Source organism: Lemur catta, chromosome 17, assembly GCF_020740605.2.
Source record: "Lemur catta isolate mLemCat1 chromosome 17, mLemCat1.pri, whole genome shotgun sequence".
Taxonomy (NCBI): Eukaryota; Metazoa; Chordata; class Mammalia; order Primates; family Lemuridae; genus Lemur; species Lemur catta.
The window spans coordinates 34,069,251-34,084,280 of NC_059144.1; the positions used below are offsets into that span (position 1 = coordinate 34,069,251).

At 38.9% G+C, this 15,030-nt stretch overlaps 1 protein-coding gene across 5 annotated transcripts in view; it reads left to right on the forward strand.

The window, feature by feature from the left end:
- The window catches only part of BTBD3 (BTB domain containing 3), a 36,501-nt gene extending 22,597 nt beyond the window's left edge, over positions 1-13,904 (forward strand). For 2 of the 5 annotated variants that reach the window (XM_045529546.1, XM_045529549.1), the window contains exons 2-5: positions 2,772-3,039; positions 3,526-3,616; positions 4,175-4,293; positions 7,230-11,225. In XM_045529546.1, coding sequence (XP_045385502.1) covers positions 2,897-3,039; positions 3,526-3,616; positions 4,175-4,293; positions 7,230-8,262 — 1,386 coding nt within the window. In that variant the 5' untranslated portion in view covers positions 2,772-2,896 and the 3' untranslated portion in view covers positions 8,263-11,225. Of the gene's footprint in view, positions 1-688; positions 3,040-3,525; positions 3,617-4,174; positions 4,294-7,229; positions 11,226-13,842 lie in introns of those variants that run through there. The other 3 variants (XR_006729657.1, XM_045529547.1, XM_045529545.1) reach the window with 3 other exon arrangements.
- Positions 13,905-15,030: the final 1,126 nt, after the last annotated feature.

A 15,030-nucleotide genomic window follows, 5' to 3' on the forward strand; every position in this document is an offset into this window, starting at 1 on the left:
AACCTGCATTACCTGCCTTATTACCGTGGTAAGAAAAGGTAGCTCTCAGATAGTTTTTCTGTCTTAATTGTAAACATCCACATGCATCAGTCCCCACATACATTCGAGTGATAATGCCTCTGTTTGCAGCACTGTTCTAGGTGATTCATATTTAGCCCCTATTTTGTTTAACCAGATTTTCAGGATTTTTCTATAAAAATTTTCTAAATAACTGAAATCTTTAATTTCAGAAAGAGCATTTTCTAAAATATTGCATAATTTTCTTTCTCAAACTATTATATGCACTTTTTCCTTTAACTTAGTGGTATAAGAGCCATGTTTTTTGGAGATTTTCTTAGTGATGGGTATTGAGCTATGTGGAAAATGAATAAAAATCACAAAGCCTTCCAAGTTCTTATATCTGTGTTTTATGATTATTTTCCTATTTGGTTGTCCAGCTGCCAATTAATAGTATGTCTGTCTCAAAGCAGCTGGTTTCCCTTTCTGTTCTAATTAATTACTTTTGACCTGAAAAGCCAGATAGTAGATTTGTTAGAGATATGTATGGGATTAATCCAAGTCAGAAGGGCCTGCCTGGTGTGGGGGGTTTCCTAAATGGGAAGTGGTCAGGAAGTTCAGTAACAGTTGAGCGGGAGAGAAATCCTTTAGTTTTAACTGTATTCTAAATAGTTAGCTGAAATAGGTGCTTATTTGTTTCTTCTTCATGGCTTTCTCCATGTGCTTTTTAAACTGGTTTCTAGATCTCTCTCTAGCATTGTGTCTTGAAGGTGGTTTAGAAGTGTGTGTGTGTGTGTGTGTGTGTGTGTGTGTGTATGTTAGCCCTGCTATTGGGAATATGATAATTGTAATAAATAAGCAGCACTTCAGGGTCCGTCTGAAGTGGAGATGGGTCACCTTGTGCTAAAGACCGTGTTTCTCTTATGTAACATGTTTTGCAGTGGCTTTGCAAATGGTTTTAAGAATAATAATGATGATAATAAAGAGGGTATTGCTTGGTCCAATTTAGTGATTTAGGGTCCTAGGGATTTAAAGACTGATGTCTTGTTTATTGTCTTTAGTAGATTATTAATTATAATAACAATTGTAGCTCCCATTTGCCGAGCCCTTACTGTGTCAGGCAGTCATTATTCAGATGACTGTTGTGCAACAAGGAGGGCTGTGGCCGCGAAGGGTCCATTTGACTGGGAGCTAGCAAATGGCTGCTGCGCTTTGAACAAATGAGAGTGATCCAGATAGATAGGGGTGAGATTAAATCTCTTCATTAGTCCCTCTTACAAATAAAGAGCATGTATGGGCCCTACAGCAGGTGCTTTTGGTTTTTTTACTTGTTCAAACTGGAAATTGTTAGAGGATTCACATCTATTAAAAACCTATAGTAGCTTATATTCTAATTTAAAGCAGAGGGAACCTGTTTGTATTTTAAGTAAGTGGCATCAGAACGTTTATCATTTTGAATTGCCTTATTATTGGTTCTGTGTTAGAAGTTGTGGATTATATTTAAAACAATGACAAAACTAAATGTAACAATGAATGTTAAGTTGGATTTTCAGATCCCTAACAGGGCCTCATCTGACGTATTTTTAGTGAATTACAGCCTTTAAACACTGATTACCAAACTTGTCTCATTTGAATCTTGTTTGTACATCTAGAGTTTATATTATTCTTCAGTGCATTTAAGCATGCTGGTATAATCTTAGTCTAATTAACAGTGTTTTGTGGCCTGAAACTCCTGTCAAAGACCATTATAGGAGCTAGGAAACACTGGGAGGTAAACTGAACACATGGCCTCAGTGCTCTTCCTTTGCACTGGACAATAACTTGCATTTAAAGAGATGAAAAAAAGAAAAGGAAAAGTAATATCCCTTGCCTTTAAGCTGTAATACATGTGTTTAGTATGGTTTTGCTATTAATAATCTCTGTTAGCTTCTAGACTGGAAGATTTTATTTAAAGTGTTTAAAACCAAATGCTACCAAGAAAAAAGATTTTACTAGAAATATAAAGTAGATATCTGTCCCTACCTTTTTTTGTTAATTGACCCTGCTTGTTTAACTGGGAAAATATAAATGTACATCTACTGGAGAGAAATCTATGGGCATAAACCCCTCCCTTGTTTTCAAATATATTTCACATGTTGTTTATCTTATTTAAATATACAGTAGACAAGAGAATGCAACTGCTGTTCCTTTAATATCAGAACTACGCAAGTTACAATAGGTGTCACTGTTTTGCTTGGTCCAATCCTGATTGGTGGCTTCAGCTATTGGCTGGGAGCACTGGCTGTCTGACTCCATCTGCAGGGCTGTAATACCTACTCTCCTCCGATCCATTCACCACACAACTTCAGCCGGCTGAGCAGACTCACGCAGCTCCTGCACATCTTGCTAACCTAATTCAGAAAACAAGTGCTACAGCTCTGTGCCTGTCATCTTCGCTCAGTGTAGCATTTTCAGGTGATCTAGGAAATGGTTATTTTTATGAGCAAATAAGAGAAACAGGAATCATGATGGGGATGTATTTAACAGACCCAGTACTGGATAAAACTTAAAGCCAGTTTCTATTCAACATAGTGAAAAGGTCACCTTGCCTGGCTGAGAAAGAAGCAAAATATCAGCTTGCTGGTTTCAGTTAACCTCTTAGCTCGGGCTAGCCTCATTTCCTTGATGTTCAAACCAATTTGGGATATCTAGCTATAAAGAGAGACACACTGTACTCATGGTAGATGACAAGGAAAAGAACATGAAATGTCTCACCTTCTTCTTGATGCTTCCAGAGACGGTAAAGAACAGGTCCAAGAAAAGCTCGAAGAAAGCAAATACCAGCAGCAGCAACAGCAGCAGCAAGTTGCCCCCAGTTTGTTATGAAATAATTACCTTGAAGACTAAAAAGAAGAAGAAGATGGCTGCTGATATATTTCCCCGTAAAAAGCCAGCCAACTCCAGCAGCACCACTGTCCAGCAGTACCACCAGCAGAATCTCAGTAACAACAACCTTATACCGGCCCCAAATTGGCAGGGTCTTTATCCCACCATTAGAGAAAGGTAAGTACCGGGCCAGCATGTTTACTTTAAAAGTTTTCCTGTGTTGAAGTTTCTGCTTTTGCATAACCTGTAATGTATTTTAACACAAATCTGTGTTTCCTCTTTTCCCAGAAGCTTTATTGGTAATGGAAAACTGCCTTGTATCTTTTCCAAAACAGTACAGCTGTTTTCCTCTTAGATAAAAATGTTTTTGCAAGCTGTAACATATAAGTGACAGGGTTGTGTCTATGGGGCATAGAAGATAGAAACCTTTTATTTGTTCTTAGCGTTATGAAAAGTTTGTATAACTTTTTTTTTAACTTTGCTTACTGCCCAAGTGTTTGCAACGATTACAAACACAGTTGTTTAGTTAGAACCTTCCTTATTTTGCCTTGAAGTTACTAAACTGTTGCTTAGCTTGCGAATCTTTTGTGGGTTTTGTATGTTGGGGAAGAGAATATTAAAAATGCTGGCTGCTGTGAATTAATGAGTTGCTTCTGTTTATAGAAATGCGGTAATGTTCAATAATGATTTGATGGCAGATGTACATTTTGTGGTCGGGCCACCAGGTGGGACTCAGCGGTTGCCAGGACACAAAGTAAGCAACAGCTGCATGATCAGTTTAGTCTTGAGATTTACAAAGAGGGACCCTCTCCATAAGCCTGGAACTTGGTGTGGGCAGCTTGCTGATGGCAGACAGTGCATGTTTTACCCGATTCCAGAGAAAGTGTACCCTCTCCAAAGGGCTTTGGCCATGCTTAATTTTTTTCTTTGTTTCCTTCTACACTGCTTTGTATCTCACACAAAACATGCCCTCTTAACTCTCCAGTCATGGGAAGTTGTGACAGCTTAGTAAAGTCATATGTTTACCCTTCTAGAAATTAGTTATATAAGCTTTTATTTTATTTATTTAGTAATGAGGGGACTTGTGCATTAATCTCTTAAAGCCTTGAGATAATTGGCAGCATAGAGACTGTTTTGCATGAACATCTTATGCTTCCATGGCAAGATACCCTGTACATTGGCTTTTTCAAAGCCAGCAGGTTTAGGTACTATACCGTACCTAAACCTGATTACTTACAGTTGTTTTTCTGGATTGATTTGCTGGAAGTGCTTTCAATTTAGTGTGTGAAATAAGATTTCCCTTTCTACACAGTATGTTTTAGCTGTTGGGAGCTCTGTGTTCCATGCGATGTTTTACGGAGAGCTTGCTGAGGACAAAGATGAAATCCGTATACCAGATGTCGAACCTGCTGCTTTTCTCGCTATGCTGAAGTAAGCATCATTCATACGTTTGGAAAGAGTTTGTTTATACTGTATTTGTACTCTGCTGGTTTCACAGTTAAATGTAAATTCTGTGTAACAGAAAAGACGACTGATGAAGAAAGAGGGTGCTGCTTATCTTGTAAATGTTTTTGGAGAAAACTACTCTTCATCTCTCAGTGGAGGGCATATGGAATCATGTAGGCATTTATAATCACACCTTGACATAGGATTTGGGGGCAAGTGGCAGGTATAGTGATTTGATTTTTTAATGACTTACAATTAAAGAAAATAACTTTTTGGTATAGGCATTATCTAATAGAGCATGTTCTCTCTTAAAGCATTGTATATGAAGAAGTCTTCAAAGAAATAAATAATGTTTATGTTTTGCTTCACAATTCCAGATGCTGTATACCTTATTGAAATGCCACCACTTGAGAGATTTCTGAGTGTTCTAAGAGTTATGGTCTCCTAATGGCAAATATAAAACTTAGAATCTATTGAAATAATCTGATCTTTGAGCATACATATATACACATACTTTTATCTAAAATCAGATACTCTTTCTCAAGGATAAGAAGCATTTGTATTTTATATTAACTATTAAAAGAAATTTTTGAAAAATACAAATAGTCTCCTATGTAGTTTCATATGGATTTATACAGAAAAACTCTAATTGATAATACAGAAATACACAACTATATGATATGTTTTTTTTTAAATACTTCTGTATCTAGTGGATCTTTTGGAGACTCCAGTGTATTTAACCAGGTAGATGGAATCAGGTTCTTTACCATGTACTGGTACTACACAACATGACAGTCTACCATGTGATTAAAATCTAGTTATTTTTCTAAATAATATTTATGTGATTTTTCTTAACCTTTATTCTAGCACACCACAGTATATCAGTTCAAGGTTATCTGCTACTCTAGGGATTTTGGTTCACTGGAATAAATAAAACTTTTGTTGAAAAATATTATTCAGTGAGTCAACAAGTGGGATGATAGTCCCATAAATAGTTAAAATGTTGCTATACAATGTTTGCTTCCTACTGAAAAATAAATATTATAGTTAGTTCTAGAACTTAAAAGTATTTAATTCTGATTGCTGCTGACTGGGACTTTAACAGCGGGAGATAGGGAAATTAAAGGCCAGTGAGCATGTGAAGTACCAAAACACAAAATAATCCACCACTTTTCACCTTTGTAATCTTTTAGGGATATATGTACAAAAACCAATTTTACCTACAAGGATCTCCACCCCTTGAAGTGAGCTTTGTATTTTGGGCAGTGTTTTCTGTTGCTGTGGAGACTGGGAGCACTAGTTCAGCATTTCGGCTTCACTGCAGTCATGTAGCATGTGTGTCGTTCCAGATCTATACATAATTAGGAAACATGACCAAGAGTGGCAAAGAATTACATCTAACCTAAGTCATTTGAAAAGTATCTTTTCTCACAGATGTATTGCCTAGACTCTATATTGATACAGCTTTTCAAAATTATACATGCACACCACGGAAAGTGGTAAGAATCAGAAATGAGTCACGTGCCGTTTGCTCTAGTGCCACACTTGGGATAGTGATGGCCAGGTTTCCTCACTGCTAAAGCATGCGTGAGAAGCCAGTTTCCTGGGGTTGTCAAAAAAAAAAAAGGGGGGACAACTGTTCACTTGACGGTTCCAGGGTAAAGGCTGCAAAGTGCTCACCGTGCTCCAGGCTGCTCCTGCGGGTCCTGGCCCTCAGTCAGTGTCACCGAACTGCAGGTGTGTTGTCAGGCAGCTTTGCCAGTGGTAGCAGGCTTAGCCTATCAGAGAAGAGAAGGACTTGCTGGGAGCAAAAAGACAACTTCCATTTGTGATTGTGGTCGTTTTTCTCATTGCCATCCTTATATTTTTGTACTTCCTTACAGAAGCTATTGCTGATTTCTTAAGTTATATGTGTTTCACCAAGGTAAAATTTAATAACTGAACCAATACTTCAGATAACGTAGCTGTGCACCTTAGGTAGAAACATTTAAGTCAAGTGTTATCAGCATGTCGGTATGTATTTTTCACCAATGTGTAGTTCCCACTGATTCTCTCTTATGTCCCCATAGCAATGTAAGAGAGGCAGATGATTTTTACCTTTATGTACCACTTGGTACATTTCTTGGTACTCACTGTCTCTCCAGCACCAAGAAATGTTTCATCTCCTGAAATAGGGGCATTCGTGGGAGCACAGAAATAATGCATATTTAAGCTTTCCTACTTTGTCTTTTAGTCAAATATATCTGGAAATAATATATTTTTTGATGCTCAAGGTGAAAGGAATTTGTGGGGTAGAGAAGGAAGAGTTTAGAGCTTAAGAAAAAACAGATACAAAGGTCTCTTGGATTCCAACTGAATGAAAGCATTGAAGTCCATATTTGATAATTCATTGAACTTAGAACTACTTGAAAAATATTTCATTTAATTTCAGGTTTTATTTTGTGTTTAACAAAAAGTCCAAAAGCATCAGGATGCAATTATTGTTGCCATTATAGTATTAAAGGCATTTGTTCTTATCTGAATGTACAGAAAGTTTCACAGTATCTTTGATTAAATGTAAGATAGTATATGTAGTAGAATTTTGCTGGTTTTTCCATAATATTGACTATCTCTAATACGCAGTTTTTTCAAACAGTGTTAATACTTTCTGTTTTTAAGCAGATGCTGAATGTACCTTATAAAATAGAGGCCAGAATGGTAACATGAAGTTAATGTCTTTAATTATACAAACTTACTACTGAGTTGAAATATTAATAGTTTATGAATATATTTCAGATGTTTCTTTAATCTCTAAACATGTTTGTAATAACTGTCACATAAATCGATATTCTTGGAACAAACTTGAAAATGGTTGCATCTTTTCTTGCTGGGCACTCTCATTTTGTGAAAATTCCATTTACGTGTTATGTGCTTTTTTCCAGATATATCTATTGTGATGAAATTGACTTGGCTGCAGACACAGTGCTGGCCACACTTTATGCTGCCAAAAAGTACATTGTCCCTCACCTTGCCAGAGCCTGTGTTAATTTCCTGGAGACCAGCCTGAGCGCCAAGAACGCCTGTGTGCTCCTTTCCCAGAGCTGCCTGTTCGAGGAGCCAGACCTGACCCAGCGTTGCTGGGAGGTAATTGATGCTCAAGCTGAGTTAGCTCTCAAGTCTGAGGGATTCTGTGATATCGACTTCCAGACACTAGAAAGTATCCTCCGTAGGGAAACTCTGAATGCCAAAGAAATTGTGGTTTTTGAGGCAGCTCTCAACTGGGCTGAAGTAGAATGCCAGCGACAAGATCTAGCGCTGAGCATTGAAAATAAACGCAAGGTCCTAGGAAAGGCACTTTACTTGATCCGCATACCCACGATGGCCCTCGATGATTTTGCAAATGGTGCTGCACAGTCCGGAGTATTAACTCTCAATGAGACCAATGACATCTTCCTCTGGTATACTGCAGCCAAAAAGCCCGAGCTACAGTTTGTGAGTAAAGCCCGAAAGGGCCTTGTCCCTCAGCGCTGTCACCGTTTCCAGTCATGTGCCTATCGGAGCAACCAGTGGCGCTATCGGGGTCGCTGTGACAGCATCCAGTTTGCAGTTGATAAAAGAGTGTTTATCGCTGGCTTTGGGCTATATGGTTCCAGCTGTGGCTCTGCAGAATACAGTGCCAAGATTGAACTCAAGCGGCAGGGCGTTGTCCTCGGGCAGAACTTGAGCAAGTACTTCTCAGATGGCTCCAGCAACACCTTCCCAGTGTGGTTTGAGTACCCGGTGCAGATTGAGCCAGACACCTTCTACACAGCCAGTGTGATACTGGATGGCAATGAACTCAGCTACTTTGGACAAGAAGGCATGACAGAAGTTCAATGTGGCAAAGTGACAGTGCAGTTTCAGTGCTCCTCAGATAGCACCAATGGCACTGGGGTACAAGGAGGGCAGATTCCCGAACTTATATTCTATGCTTGAAAACTCACTTCCCCAAGCAGTGTGAGCTCTGAGGTGTACATCTGGTCCCTACTTGCTTGATGCTTACTTAGCTCATCTGCAGATATGTGATCAACGCAGGTAATTTGTAATGAATGAAGCCGTAGACAGTTTCTAATTTCTTTCAGCCTTTTAATTATGTACAGGCAAAAATGCAGCATTCCGCTTTTAACTATATGCTTAAAAGAGCCAAGTTCTTACTAAGGCTTTGTGATTTTTTAGAGTTGTGTCTGTATACCTGGAGAGATTTTATGCTCTCCAGGTGTTCCACTGACCTCCCAGTTTTGTCCCTCCGAAGGTAATTTTGGATCAGCCTGAATTTCCTTTATTTGATAAATAGAAACAAATAGTCTAAAATAATAAGAGTTATTTTTGAACAGAACCCCTCTACCCCCCAAAAAGCAGATAAACCTCAGTGTACAATTTTGAAAGAAGTTTTGCTTTGTAATAAGTAATGTAGAAAGTAGACATTAGTCATGTTTTGCTCTTATTTTATTCCTTTTAAATTTGTCTTCTGGGATTTTTTTTTCAATCCTAAATTCATAAGATTGTTGCATGTTAAATGCTTCAAAGTATCAATGTAAAATAGGAAAATAAGGAATTGGGCATTGTTTAGGCCATGACTTCCACTACAAACAGATTTATATTCTTTCAGTTTAGAAGACAAAATATTGCAATATAGACACTTCTTTTAGAAGTAACTAAATTATAAAATTTTATTGTCAGTTGAAAAAAGTTGCAGTCCTACTAATTTAAACTAAAAGAGTTTAAACAGGAAACCTAAAAAAGTCCCGTACAACAAATAGCTTAATTGATTTCACATTAGAATACACAGTTTGAAAAAGCCAAACTTTTTTCTCTCTACTTAGTCTTTGATCCCCACTGTTTGCTTATTTTTGTAAGTCGTACTGTATAGAATTCTATTCCTTTATTCCCCCTTAAAAGGACCAAACAATTCTTTATATGAATGGAGTAACAATTAGTTTTGTAGCACTACATGTTAATGTGATAAGATACTTTGTTCTTTTTTTTTTTTGTCTGAAATATATTTTACCTGATCTACTTTGACCATATACTCTTTTCTTTGTGAATTATAATTTTGTCCTGGACTGCTAGAATCTGGCCTCTGGCCATCGTAAAGTGCCAATACATGCCTGCAGGGTTTTCAAAAAATGGTCTGGAGCGACACATTCGATTATACCCAATGTTCACTGCATCGGCATCACATCCAGCTTTCTTACTTGTCCACGGATAATGTAAACAAAGGAGGGAAAAGCTCATTAAGTTCTCCTTCACTGATGGCTTATGTTGGTTTAGTGCCCGTGACCCTGGCAATGTCCAATGTGTTCACTTCCAGCTGAAGTATCCATGTGTTTCTGGGCAGCTTTTCTGCTCAATGTGATCCTGAGATGGCTTCCCCCGCCACCCAGAGTGTGGTCCCTGGCCGCCTCCTTCTCCTGCTCTGCAAGCCCGAAACTGGCTTGTCTGGAGCCAGGGGTTAGTCCTGGGGTGTGTGTGTGTGTGTGCGCCACCGTGCGCATGCAAGTGTGTTTGCCAACTCGGGAATTGTCTCCTCCCTGCCTGGCTAGTGAGAGGTGGGACAGTAATGGTCCTCCTGCTGGCCCCAGCAAGGCCCAGCGAGTGACTGCCCTTAAGTATTCACTGTGTTTCTGGGCCTCTTCCCCTGCAGATGTGGGCTTGCTGCCTCAGCCGGCTTCCCTGAGGGAGGAAAACACTGGACTAGGGGAAATGTTTTAATCGCTTTTGCCGTTACCTATGTCTGTTAGCATAGATGATCAAAAGCTGTTACTGGTGATTACAGATGAGATGAGTACTCCCAGAACAACTTTCCAAAATTGTCTAATGATTACTTCTTATTAAGGAGATTATAGGTAGTAGTTTTGGCAAAGCTGAAATCGATGAAATAAAGGAACATTTTCAAATTAAAAAAATAACTTCTACAAAAGGCTTCTGTTTTTAAATTATGGTTAAACATTTCAGTAACTCATAGCTACCATGCAAATTGGTAGCTCTGATTAGAAGGCACTCCTTTTTAAGCCAGAGGGGAAGAAACTTGATTTAGGGCTAATTTTGCCCTATCAGATTGTTGAGGTGGGTGTGAGAGCCTTAGAGGGAAGATTGTTCATTCACTAACGCTCACTGTCAGTGCTCCTGTTAGCTAACTTCCTCCATGTGACTAGGGAACTGCTGGTGAAAGCCACGTGAGATCCTGTACACTGGGTATAGAAGAACTGAATTTTATGTTAATTACTATTACTTAAAAAAAAGACACATACACCATCTGATTGGCTGGTGCCTACAACTGAGGGTAAAATTTGAAAAATGTATTTAGAGTAAGAAATTTTACATTTAAAACCCTATTCTCCCTTCTGCATTTTTAGCAAAGTGGAATGAAGATTAATGTGCTTGCTTTATTTTCTTTTGTAATTTTGAATTCTGTAGCTTTTAAAGCTAGAAACCATTGCTCTAACAAGGCAGGCAGTTCTAATGTATAAACACAACTTTATTAAGCAGAATATGCTGTAGATGCTTTTCCCAATGTACCTGGCAGTCTTTGTCATTGTTCCTACTGGGGATAAAGGGGAACTAGGCTAGCAGTTCTAATGTAACATTCTTTAAGCATATCTTAAAATAGTATTTAAGTAAATGGTCTAATTTCTACATAATTGCACTGAACTGTCATTTTTGTTTTTTAAGGTGTTTAAATAAGCTCAGCTAATTCGAGACACTGTGGCCACTTGTGCGTCAGTGTGCTTGGATTTAGTAGCTTACAGCATTATTTATGAAGGAAAAATATATAAATATGAAGTACCTCATGTTGAATGTTATTGTACTGTATTTTTAATGTAACAGTGCAGATCTTGTTAGACACCTGAATGTGTATAATCATGTTAAATGCAAATAAAATAAACCTAGTTCATAGATTTGTTTTCTTTAGCATCTTTGCGTCTCCCTTGAAATAGTAACAAATTTAATCTGGCACTCTTGGTGCCACTACATTTTGCAGAGATGGTTTCACAGGAGCATTTGTTCGCTAAGTATCCAGATATCTTTGATCCCTGAAGAAGTAAAAACTTGAGGCAAAAACATAAGAGAACAATGAATATGTTAATCAGTTGCATTGTTCAAAGCCTGAGTCTTAAGTTATTGAGAGGGAGTGAATGGATGCATTTGTATTCCCGTTGTGGAATTTGTGGTTGGCTGCCATTGTGAAAGTATAGTTGCTCAAATGTCTGCATCTCCCTTTTCTAAGGGGTGTTGATACTGAATGACATCTGACTTTTGATGTGACCAGTGCTGCTCCTTCTTGTGTTCTAGTAGCTTAAGTCTAAGGATAAAAAAGTAAATGCCATATGAGAATTTTTGAATGCAGATTTTTATGTGCTCAACTAGTTTTTAAGTATATTTCCGTATATCAAATACATATATACACCTATACTCATACATAATTGTACACATGTACACTTTTTTTTCCCCTCTGCAGTTCTGATGCTTTTCTACTGCAGTTTATTGTGAAACCTTGTATATTTGCTTAACCACTTCATCTACTCAGGATTCAGTTTCTATAGTCTACCTGCTCAACAGAGTTTTGGAATTGTTCCAAAGAATAAGGGAACTGGAACTCTCCATTCTCATCAGTTTAATCACAGTTACAACCTGAATTGCAAAGATCTTTAATCCAGGAAACCCCAAGCCATTATCTCTTCTTTGTTGCCACTTAAAACGTAATCCACATGTTTGTTTTCATTATCCCAAGACAATTGGGAATGAGCCTCCTCCATTGTTGGGACTCAGGATCTACAAAGTACATTTTATTTCCAGTTGACTGTGTGACTTGCTCATGAAATCCACGGCCTTAAATTTGGGAGAAAACAGGAAGGAGGAAAGCATTCCTCAGGAACTAAATGGTATAAAACTTGGAGGCAAAACAAGTGGCCCTGAAAACTGGTCACCTTAAGGGTTTGTTAGAGCAGGGTTATGAGTGCTTTTGAGGTGCTTCAGTAGAAGATGTGCACACTTTTTGGATTTCTCATTAATACATTTCACCATTTTTTCAGGGCCATTTGCATTTATTGACCAACTACTCCCTTTGGACTACATTTATCCTCTACTTTTCAGAATATGTACTCTAACAAAACGAATGCTAGGGAAGTAGAATTTCCTCATTTATTTCCATAACTAACAGAAGCACTGGTCATAAAGTTTCTCAACCAAGAAATTGCCAGGTGGGTGAGATGGAAATATCTGTGAAGAAGAGGTGGAGACCACTGCTGACCCTGCCACACACCAAGCAGTGTAAGGTGCTGGCAGGTACAGAGTGATCTCCAAAGAATGTTTGGATATAGTTTCCCAACTTGGGTATTTCCCTTCTCATACCCCTCACCCCCCCCCCACTCCCATTCCCATTGCCTCTTCTAAACTTTTTTCAGGGGTGAAGATCTGTGGAGAGGGTGTAATTCCTACTTACACAGATGCTATCCTTATCGTTTCCTGTTTGCCTGTCTACTTAAATGGGCCAATGGACAGCAATTTTACTAGCAGATGCTACTTTATACTCTGCCATCTAAAAAGTCCCCAACCTCGAGATTGGTAGTTCAAACAACCCACTCTTTACTTTGTCAGATCTGTACATAGGACATAATGAAAGTCATCTATTAGACTACTGGCCCTTAAAAATTAATTTACTCTTACTGATTTCTCTTTAAGCTGTCTTTGGAAGTAACCAGAGTGGGTATGTGTTAAAAGTTACTATAAAGATGAAATCCTTTTTTCACTTCATGTGACAAGAGTACTGAAAATTACTTCAAAATTAAGGCATACTTTTTGTTTTTATGACTGGTGGCCAGTTTTATATTTAATAGACTGTCTCCTTTACATCAGTGGTTTTAGAGGAGTGAAATTGCACCTGAAAAAATTAAGTCATACTAGTAGCCTTGTTAATGTTAACAAAGTTCTGTAGTAAATCTATGAACAACATAAAGTATGAGGACTTTATATTCTGGGAGAAACCAGAAAAGTCTATGAAATAATATTTTGATATGTAGCAGTCTTTACTGTGGCTATACAATTTGCATTTTTCTTCCTAAACTACTATGTTCCAAAAATAGTTGAAAGATAATGACTATTTAAGGAAGCTCAAATAATCTCTCAAAGCTTGAAGCAGAGGGTAGCACCTTCTGCTGTACTGTAGACTATGTACAAATGTACTTTTGAGAGACGTTCTATATATCTTAGGGAATTTTCATTTTTGTGCTTGTCTTAAACAGTTCTAAACTTTGAATTATTTCAGCACCCTTTATAATAGTGTTGAAACAGTGCACTGAGCCTTAACCGACTCAAAATTAAAAGCTGTGCTAGCTCTTCATTCTTCAAGAAAAATTCCAAGACTATTTGGAAGCATTAATGGACTAAAGAATATTTATAGTGTTTCCTGTATAATTTAGCTCCCCAGAAGAGACAGAGGTTTAATGAGTCATTCAAAGGATCAACCCACCATTCGTTCATTCATTGATCGTTTATTGATCTTTTGCTTCATCCTAGGCAGTCACAGAGGTGCCGGGGAGACGAAGACCAGTAAGAGGTGTTGTGCTATGAGATCTGAGAAACTGACGGTCCAGCGCAGTGCTGCTCTACTGTCAGCGTGCAGAAGAACCATAGATTGCTGGGCCCCACCCCCAGAAATTCGATTTGGCAGGTCTTAGGTGGGACTTGGGAAATTGTGTATCTAATAGGCTTCTGCGTGATGTTTGTGCTGCAGTCAGATCAGCAGATGGCACTGAGTGTCACTGATGTAAGTGAGGAGTGTGTAGAGGAGGGGGCTGTGTGGGAGAAATCAGTAGTGCTAAGGGATAGTAGAGGAATGCCTGGGGCTGCTACAGGATCACTGGAAAAGGGGCGTGCAGCCTCGGGGCGCGAGCAGTAAGTTTCCCAGAAGAAACAATGCTTGAGCTGGGCTTTGAAGGATGCATCACTAGAATTGTCTAGGTGAAGACTGGTGATGCAGATTGTCGTGGGGGATGGGGAGTAGGGTAAAAGAAATGCTAGAAGAGAAATTTCAGGGATACAATGGCAAACAGCTCAGTATCTGGCTCCAGTAAAGGGTACGGGTGGAAGAATGAGGCCAGCCACTGTGTGCCCGGTTTGGAATAGGATAAGGACTCAGGCAGGAGCAGGAGGCAGGCAGGTCAGGTGTTAGGCTTTCATCCACAAAACAAAGCAGTGACATGGGAGGGATCTGAGTAGAGATGAAACAACAGTTTTGTGTTTGGGGAGCATTTTGAACTCTGGGAAAGATAGACTTGATCAGGCTGGAGGCAAGAGGAACAGTGAGGACTGTAAGAGCCATGCAAATGAAGACCAAACAGGACATGGGATGCAGAAAAGGATGAAGATCCTAGAAGTGGGGAGGGGCGAGCCCCAGAGTGCAGCGGAGCTTTTCAGCATCCAGTTAGAAGGGCACTTGCCTTAATTTAGCCTAAAGGAGAGGGAAGAAAAAACGTTTTTCCTCTACCATCCTCTGTAGACAGTTGGCTTACAGATACCCATCTTTGATTCCATCTTTATATTCTTTTAGAAGGAAGGTAGAGAGTTGACATAGTGTAGAGGTTAATAGCTCAAACCCTGGAGCAGGACTCCCACCTGGGTTTGGACCCTGGCTCTAGCTGCATGTGACCTTGGGGAAGTTACTTAACCCCTCTGAGCCTCAGTTCCCTCAAGAAAGATGGTAGT